This window comes from Oncorhynchus clarkii, chromosome 7, assembly GCF_045791955.1.
Source record: "Oncorhynchus clarkii lewisi isolate Uvic-CL-2024 chromosome 7, UVic_Ocla_1.0, whole genome shotgun sequence".
Classification (NCBI taxonomy): domain Eukaryota; kingdom Metazoa; phylum Chordata; class Actinopteri; order Salmoniformes; family Salmonidae; genus Oncorhynchus; species Oncorhynchus clarkii.
In genome coordinates this window covers 53187146-53196892 of record NC_092153.1, presented here as the reverse complement: position 1 = coordinate 53196892, position 9747 = coordinate 53187146, and the positions used below count along the sequence as shown (strand labels likewise).

The 9747-nt window shown below is 40.7% G+C and overlaps 1 protein-coding gene across 1 annotated transcript; it reads left to right on the top strand.

The window, feature by feature from the left end:
* The first annotated feature begins 2967 nt into the window (after positions 1–2967).
* Positions 2968–7710, top strand: LOC139413458 (Parkinson disease protein 7 homolog). Its single transcript, XM_071160879.1, has 6 exons — positions 2968–3167; positions 3781–3882; positions 4080–4139; positions 4709–4778; positions 5982–6068; positions 7004–7710. The coding sequence occupies exons 1-6, from the start codon at positions 3078–3080 to the stop codon at positions 7162–7164; spliced, it is 570 nt and encodes a 189-aa protein (XP_071016980.1). The 5' UTR covers positions 2968–3077; the 3' UTR covers positions 7165–7710.
* The last annotated feature ends 2037 nt before the right edge of the window (positions 7711–9747 follow it).

Here is a 9747-nt window from a genome sequence, read left to right as displayed (position 1 = left end):
TTATTTGTTATTCTTATCTCATACTTTTTTTTGTAATTTCTTAAAACTGAATTGTTGGATAAGGGATTGCAAGTAAGCATTTAATTTGGCACATGTGACAAATAACATTTGATTTAACATTCTTACCAGGTTACCTGGTTTGCAAATCACTCTAACAGGCGTGTCCTTAGTGTGATCTTTAACATACTATGAACTCTTTCTGTAAATAAATAATTAAATGGATAAATAAATCAATGTTTTAGGCAAATTAGCTTGTATTCCACTGTGGGTCTGGCTAACTTCATCCCAGCTGCATATGTAGGTAATCACCACTGCCTTTTGGATTGGCTCACAGGCACGCAACAAACAAGCTGCCGCCAACACGCCCAAAGCTTTGTCTAATCTGCTGTTTCACTGGGCTCTTGTTCCTCGCACAAATATGAAAGTGAATCTCTGCAGCAGAATGCACAGTGGCAGATTAAACTGGGAAGGGTGCCTGCACACTAATGCCCGAGACATTAAGTCTGGGATTTACACTGAAATATAATTCCCAGGGGTGCCTTAAGATATGTCTTCTTCTGCTGGAGAAGGCAGAAGTTCTCAGATAGAGCTTCAAGAACTTTATGGCCTTATTTCAGAAACATCAGGGATTTTTTTTTAACTAGTTTTCTTTCAGATCTTTTCATTTTTTTAAATGTAACCTTCGTTTAACTAGGCAAGTCAGTTAAGAACAAATTATTGTTTACAATGACGGCCTAGGAACAGTGGGTTAAAAACTTCTTAGGGATGTGCGTCCTGTCAAAGGGACAGATGTAAATCATGCAGCGCCTTGTGTCACCATCGTAGACAAATGTCGGTACATATAAGTGTCTTATATCGGCTGCGAAAAATTGCCATGCTATTGTTTGAGGAGATCTCCTAAAAACAAAACTCTTTTTCACTGCGATAGGTTTGATAAATTCAGCTCTGAAGGTGTAATGTGTACTTACATTCTGAAATCTTGCTCTGATTTATCATCCAAAGGGTCACAGAGATAACATGAAGTGTCGTTTTGTTAGATAAAATCATTTTTCATATCCTAAAAAGGTCCATATAGGATGCACGATCGATTTTGTATTTTCACTCGTTCAATTTGCAAAGAAAGGAATCTGTGAAAATCTCACCCTAAACATTGTTTCAACCAGTCAAATCGCGTTCGTATCTATTCCCCAGAGATCCTAGAATGTAACGAGACTTCACGATATCAGTAGGGGTGTAGTATATCCTATATGACACCAAATTTGGTCAGAGAGCGACGCCTTCATGGCACGCCGATGACGCAGGCGGCCATCACTTGAACAACTCCATTTTTTTATTTTTTATTTCACCTTTATTTAACCTCTTTGGTAGGCCAGTTTTACAACTGCGACTTGGCCAAGATAAAGCAAAGCAGTGCGACACAAACATAGGAATAGGAAGCCGATTCTAGATGCTTAATGTGAGTCTGGAAGGAGAGTTTACAGTCTAACCAGACAGCTAGGTATTTGTAATTATCCACATATTCTAAGTCAGAACCATCCAGAGTAGTGATGCTGGACGGGCGGGCAGGTGTGGGCAACGATCGGTTGAAGAGCATGCATTTAGTTTTACTTGTTTTTAAGAGCAGTCGGAGGCCACTGAAGGAGAGTTGTAATGGCATTGAAGCTTGTCTGGAGGTTAGTTAACACAGTGTCCAAAGAAGGGCCAGAGGTATACAGAATGGTGTCGTTTGCGTAAAAGGTGGATCAGAGAATCACCAGCAGCAAGAGCACCAATCAGGGTCAAACAAAGCTAGCTAGATAGCCAATGAGCTGGGCTTTACGGGAGTATCCAGAAACTATGTATCTGTCGTAAAATGTAGCCACCAACCTTGTATGACAGCATGCCTTTTCATTTTGGACCAAAATTATAAGAATATTCAGAGTTATGAAAACTGGTTGTTTTGCAAATGTTGAACTTATAATATGGCTACTAATACTGGAAAAGCTAAATCAAAGTCCAAGTATACAGATTTGACGATATTCTTTCAGAAAAATGTAATATGAATGCAAATGTCAGCTTCACGATTTGCTCAAATGTACCTGGGTGACTTCCCACTAAATGTCATGTAGCTCGCTCATACTTCAAGATATCCGTCGGAAACTTTGCACATACACTACTGCCATCTTGTGGACAACCAGAGTGATGGCTGGAACAGGGACCTTTCTGCTGCATTTCAAAGATGGTGGTAGAAAAAAACCCAGTTGTTTTTTTCTTTGTATTTTCTTCTACCAGAACCATTGTGTTATATTCTCCTACATTCAATTCACATTTCTACAAACTTCAAAGTGTTTTCTTTCAAATGGTACCAAGAATATGCATATCCTTGCTTCAGGGCATGAGCTTCAGGCAGTTAAATTTGGGTATGTCATTTAGGCAAACATTTTAAAAAAGGGGGCCTTGTTCAGTGGGGGGGGGGGGGGGGGGGGGGGGGGGGGGGGCTTGTTCAGGGGCCTTGTTCAGTTGTCAGCTCAGAGATTTGATCTAGCAACCTTTTGGTTACTGCCCAACGCTCTAACCACTAGGCTACCTGCCGCCTCATTACTGTATAATAAACATGAAAGTTTTGAATCATGTATTGGATAGTATAAACCTCAATCGCACTTGTAAGATTAATATTATTATTATTTATTACATCTTTTAGGCAAACAAAGGCTCAAAAGTGAAGACGTATTTTATAAACACCTCTATTTACAATAGCTTTATTGACAATGTATGGGTCAATGCCTCCCCCTGGTGGATGTAATTGAACCTACCAGTGCAGAGTATGTTGAGTTTAAAAGTCAATGATGTTGCATATATTTAGATGAAAATGAATCAGCGAATATATGCAATAGTGTGTTTGATTTGATCAAATTACTTTTGTGAAATTATTTGATAAGTTCAACCATGCACGCGTTGTGTTTGTCCTCTCAACGATCCCGTAGCTGTAGTGTTGACATGTGTGTTCCTGCAGAGAGCTCTGCTTTCTGACAAAATAAAAGTCCTCTGACAGATATTTGCTGTCTTGTTGCGACACTCACTCACCCACTCGCTCAATAATGGCAGGCAAAAAGGCATTAGTAATCCTCTCTAAGGGTGCAGAGGAGATGGAAACTGTTATACCTGTGGACGTCATGCGTAGAGCTGGGGTTTGTACATTTATCGAGCTAAATTGGATGTTAGATTAGCTAGCTAGGTGGTGCAACATACACAGATCTCAATAGAGTATTGGCTAGCTGGCTCCATTTAGCCTACTAGCCAAAAGCTGCACATTACAGGTAGTTAGTATTCTAGCGGCTATTTTATTTACCTATTTAGCCACAGTCAAGCTGCCGCCCAGATCTAGATCTGCATGCACGTGTCAAACTAGCTTGGGCTGCAGCTTGACTGTGGCTAACTAGGTAGGAAGCTGGTTAGCTAGCTTGATGTTGATATAATTGTCTGGCTAGCTAGCTATTATAATCTAGCCTATTTACAGACATGATTACCAACTCTGCAGTATGCAATCCTTATCTATGGTTAATAAATTAGCTAATGTGTTGTCACGCTGTTAGCTCGTGTGTTGGCATAATCATGTGAGTATAAGGCCACTGCAAATGTCAAAGGTGACTGTAGTGCAGAATAGGAAACAGATTATATTTTTCCAATTAAAAGTCCCATACTCATATTTGAGTAGTGGGATTTTATGATTAATTTAAGAGGCAATGACTAATGACAGTCTATTGAAGTAGTTGTGCTTTTATTTGTGTCCACATCCTGCAGATTGCTGTGACGTTGGCAGGGTTGACTGGCAAAGACCCCGTGCAGTGCAGCAGAGACATCTACCTTGTTCCTGATTCCAGCCTGGAGGATGCCCGCAAGCAGGTCAGAGCCCTCTCTGCCCTCCTGCCTCCATACCCTTCAATCACATTAGTCCACAGAGCAGGCTGTTCTATGACTTCATAGAGTTTATAATGCACTTTAAAACATTCTTCATCAATTCATGTTCAAGATTGATGCATCTTAAATTGGTAATAAGAATTTGTTATCTGTGACCTATCTTTTGATGTTTTGGGTTGCAGGGTCCGTATGATGTGGTTCTTCTACCAGGGGGGGCTCTCGGTGCCCAGAACTTGTCAGAGGTAGGAATGCACTTAATGTTAAGCATTCATTGCCAGAACTTTTAGTTGACTTATCTCTCCTGTGTGTCCCTGGCATTGCCAATATAACATTGCAGGTGCATACTGTAACATTTGTCCCTTGAATTGTTTTCGTTGTTGGGGACAATTTACGATAGAAATTTACAATTTACGATAGAAATATAAGTCACAATTTTCCTTCATTTAAAATATGAACTTTTTATGATCTTATGATGATTATTGTTTATTAAAAACAAGCACATATACATTTATGCAGTTATGACACCATGATACTAATCCACATTTTATTATGGTTTTAGCCCTTTAGCCCTTTAGCCCAGAACTACAAGTTCTGTGGCATTGTCCCACAATTAATTTCAATTCTGTTTTTTTTGTCATGCTGAAAACATAGACTCATCGATTACATTTTTTATAATGTCCACTGCCATTTCATGGGAATTCTTATTCCATCTAGCAGAGGAGCATTTACTGCAGTGTTATAACACACATTCTACATGATAAAGTAGAGCCTCATCTCTCAGTATGTGGCCCCCATGTTGCTTCTCTTGTAGTCCCCTGCTGTAAAAGAGGTGTTGAAGGACCAGGAGGGCAGGAAAGGGCTGATTGCTGCTGTCTGTGCAGGTACTGTACCTTTTGTGCGAACACACACATCCATCTCTAGTACATTGCAGCTAACACACTCCAGAATGCATCTGTGTCAATGACGTCTGCTGGGGCAAGATTGCTTAGATCATAATCTTGAGTTAAATCGGCAACCGACAATTTCTGTCAACCAGTGAATGTAGTATAAGATTGGGACTTGGGGCTGTCACATTGCCTTTCCTTTCCGTTATTACTGAGCAGGAAACCAATACAGAATAAGATTTTTCTATGATAGACTAATGCATTATACTTTTACACACATTGACCATTGAAGCTTAGGTTAACATCCACATATAATTGCCATTGACAAAGCCCACTACCCCTGAGACTTTCTCCCCGTCTGCCCGCGTGTGCTGATGAAGGGCACTGGAAGGACGTTGTGAATGAGGACATGGGACCCATTTGGCAAAGTGGAGTGAAGAGCGTCCTAGAAAAAGGCTGATGTCCCCACAGGAATATATACTGAACCTGCCAAACAGAGAATCAGCAGCAGTGTCACATTGTGCTCTGCTAATGTGAAAATAATGCTTTCTATTTCTAATGTGAACAGAGGTATGAAAAGTGCTTGACTCAATTCCTCCATATATAGCAGGGATATAAATGCCATAGCCCCTCCTGTCTCCCATTTCATACTCCCTTCTGAAACATATCACTGGTTTGTCCAAGACCATCCATTTATGCATTATTGCTATTATAAGCCAGGAGTCGTCAGAGAGAGGGGTGCACTACCTCCCTCTTTCTCAGCCCTGGCCTGTTCTTGGAGATGGTAGTTTCCCCTTTCTATTTATTAACAGTCTGAGAATGAGCTCACTGCAGTGCTAGGATGTTGCCGATGCTAATGCAGCAGACATAAAGTCCATTATTTTTTGACTCTGGTTTTTCCTTCCTCTAAATATGGCATGCAGTGGTAAATTGAAACCATATGTGGTTGGTTTTAGATCCGAGTTTATGGTTCTACTAATGAGTCTGTCTTTTCGTGGTGATGTCGCCTCAAAGGAAAACAAAAAGGTGTGTCAATCTGCATGTGAAATTAAGATGTATAGATAGACTTCTCTGGGTTTTTGTGAATAAATCAATTTGAGACCTTTGTTGTTCAATGTCCAGAGACGCCATGTCGGTTTTCAACATTTTGACTACAGAGAGAACAGTGTTGGTCTAACTCCTGTCCCCTACTCACCTCAGGTCCCACGGCGCTGCTGGCACATGGTATTGCCTACGGCAGTACGGTCACCACCCACCCTGGTGCGAAGGACAAGATGATGACTGGAGGTAAAGTAAAACAGCCTGGCTACCACAGGGCTAAGGTTCAGGCTGATGAATCTCTGCTACTGTACATAGCCTGTGAACAAGCTAACACAGCCACTGTGGTTTTGTTGTTTGTTAGCGGGTTGTTACGCACCAAATACATCCACAGGTAGGAAATATATCTGCATGATAGCTCAGCAGGCTCAGTGTGACAGGAAATGCAGCATATTCTTGCAGTACAATGAGCACATCCAAATTATCGGTACTACTGAACAATGACATAAGCCTGTGGACTTTTGTGTCCAGCAGAGGGTGCTATAAATGATTTCCATACTTTATGGTAATCATTAATACAAGGTCTTTATGCAGTCTCGTAAACCAGATCCTAGGCCAGGGTTCCTCAACTGGCAGCCCATGGGTGATTTTATTTGGCCCACCAAATAAAATGGTTAGACATAAAAGACTGTAAAAACACCAGCAAATCAGCTTCAAGTAATTTTACATTTTGGAAATCTGTTCCAAAGTATTTCCACGCATAATAGATATGTGATTGTATACAAATGTAAGCCAGGTTTGAAATGATTATATTTAGTTAAATATGATATCTGTTTGGACTTCTTGTGGTCAATTTGCAGTTTACAAATTGTTTGTTATTTTGTTCCAGCCCCCCGACCATTCGCTCAAGAAGATATTGGCACGTGGCTGAATCTAGTTGATCCCAGGTCAAATGCACCAGCATTTGACCTGACTCAAACAGTGAACACAGTAACAGAAATACTTAAAAAATATATATACTGCACAAACGCAAGTTAAGGTGGGGGAAGGAATTTTTTGAAAGGATTAAAACAAAAATGAGTCATCTGATTTGAAGCAGTACTAAATGATCTGCATTTGCAGACTGTTATGCATAACGATAGTGTCTCTCTCTCTACTCACCACTGTTCCTCTCCACTCCCTAGGCCACTACACGTACTCAGAGGCTCGGGTCCAGAAGGATGGCCATCTGATCACCAGCCGTGGGCCAGGAACCAGCTTTGAGTTTGCCCTGGCCATTGTAGAGGAGCTCATGGGGCCTGAGGTGGCTGCTACAGTCAAAGCACCCCTGGTTCTGAAAGACTGAGTGGTGTTGAGTGTCACAAGCTGAAGAACTGCAAGCAGCATGATCAACTTCACCCCACCTACTCAGCACTGTTCATTATGATACACAGGCCAATCATTGTGAACAAAGAATAATGGTTGACAGGATAATAGTAATAACATGGATTTTATTATTGTCTCCTTCTCTTTCCTTCACTGGGATATGTTGCCCAGTGAAGACTAGTAGTTTAGAATGTAGCCACAGCATGAAATAAAAATTACATTTGTGTTTCATCATCACACAGAGAAAAATAATACAAAGGTTATGGATTAGTAATCTTACTGAATCGACAAATATAAAATTGAATTGGTAACGTTACAGTGCTGCTAGTAGTCTCGATGTTTGAGGTCTACGAGTCGTAGTCTACAGCAGTATGTAGGTAGGTAGGCTAAACAGCAGATTTGAGAGCTTCAAATAAATATGATTTTAAGGATTGGTAAAAGGGATTGAGAAATCACTGGTGGGCGCGGGAAACCTAGCTGTTCAGTTGATTGACATTGATTATGGCCAATGAAAATCTTTGCATGGTTGTGTCTTCACGTAAATAGCCAGTGAAAACGTCAAATAAACGGGCTTGGATCTGAAGCAGCGTGTGTTGAAGATGTCAAAGCGGTAAAGACAAGGGCTGTTGTTTTAGAACCAGAACAGAGGATTGTTGACTTGACAAGAAACAGGTAGGTGCTAGCTAGCTACTGTAAACGGTACCAAATCATGTTGTCTCTGTGAATGCGAATGGCGTGGCAATGTAGTCTGGTACTTCCAAGTTATTGTTCACTCACACACAGCCTCAAGTTATATCAAGCTAATGAGTGGGTTAGCTAGCCGGCAAGTTTAGCGCGCTTGCTTGCTATTACACAGTGTATGGTGCTTAATAAACTAGCTAGCAAGTAGCCTACAATTATTAGCTACCTAACCGATGTGTAAATGTGCATTCATTGCTCGTTACTTGTGATTTGACTGAGTGTGCATAGCTAGTACAATAACCACGACAGTAAAATACCGGCGAAGAAGAGACCGCTATACATCATCATTGACAAAAACGTTGTTCATCATCGCTGCCTTTCTAAGTTTTGTGTGCATACGGTAATCGTAGGAAACTCGTGATTGATCATTCAAAGCAAATGTAAACTTCTTGACAGCTCATGAACCAGAGCCTTGAATGCCATTATTGTCTCTGTCTTAAATCTAAACATGTCTAATTAGAGGTCTGCAGATTCACACATTCTGCAGTTATTTTTTTCTTGTGATTAAACTAGCACATTTTATTTGTGCCCAGAGGATAAGGTCATTCAATATGACTGCCACGAGAATAACTGTAGCCCAAGGAAAGGGTGCCTTATGTGGGTTGAACCTAAATGTAGGTAATTTGTATATTTGGTTATTAATTAACACCCATCTTGGGGAAAGGAGTGTCCTAGCAGTCGCTACTAATTATTTGTTGAAAACAACATTCCTTCAGTCAGAGAAGCCTGTATTGGATTTACCATGCATAGAAATGCAATTTCTTGTGTAGACCTGGTTGATCAGACGCCTTATATTCATGGACTGCAGCTGTTCATCCTAACAAGTGGAATCTCAACTTCATTGTAGACACACAAACCAATTTCAATGCCACCTTATGGCAACCGGCTTTACCATTATGTTTTACCCAAGCCAGTTTGCTACCTTCACACATAATAGCTGATACATTTTGTGTCATAACAGTGTAATGTCAGTTGTCATAAGCAGTCAATAACAGTACTAAATGACCGTCAATATCATGAACATTTTATGATGGAGGGTTGAAGGAAAATGTATGGAATTTCAAAGTTGTCGTGTGAGACAGAGCATTGCTGTACTGTACCTAGATAATAGTAATAGGTGACCCTTTTGAACTACTGTATTCACACCATTTGCTTACTATTAAGTTGATCCTTAATACTTTTTACACTTCTGCTTTTGTGCTCTTTTAACACTCATAGGAGATGTGTGATGATTATAGAACTCCTATTTTCAACTCAAGTTAACTTTGATACAGTATGCTTTGTGATGTTTGTTCCTGTTTTGAGAGTTGAAAGGAAAACAGAAGGCATGATTGAAAATAAGTGTTAATTGTTCTCAAACAGCAAATCGTTTTTAGCTGACTTGCATCTACACTCTTTTGTGGTAGCCTCTGCAACAGACTGATTCAATGGGACACCACTATAGATTCCCGTGTCAGATAAGCATCTACAATATAAGCAGAGCAGTCAGGAGTCATCCAAATGAAAGGGGAGCTTAAGCATTTTCCTCATACAATACATAACATAGGCCTAAAGAAAGTCGTTGTCGTGTTGGAAGGTGACCCTTCGCCCCCAGTCTGATGTCTGAGCACTCTGCAGCAAGTTTTCATCAAGGATCTCCCTGTACTTTGCTGTCGTTCCCTCGATCCTGACTAGTCTCCCAGTCCCTGCCGCTGAAAACATCCCCACAGCATGATGCTTCCACCACCATGCTTCACCGTAGGGATGGTGCCAGGTTTCCTCCAGATGTGACTCTTGGCATTCAGGCCAAAGAGTTCAATCTTTGTTTCATCACACCAGAGAA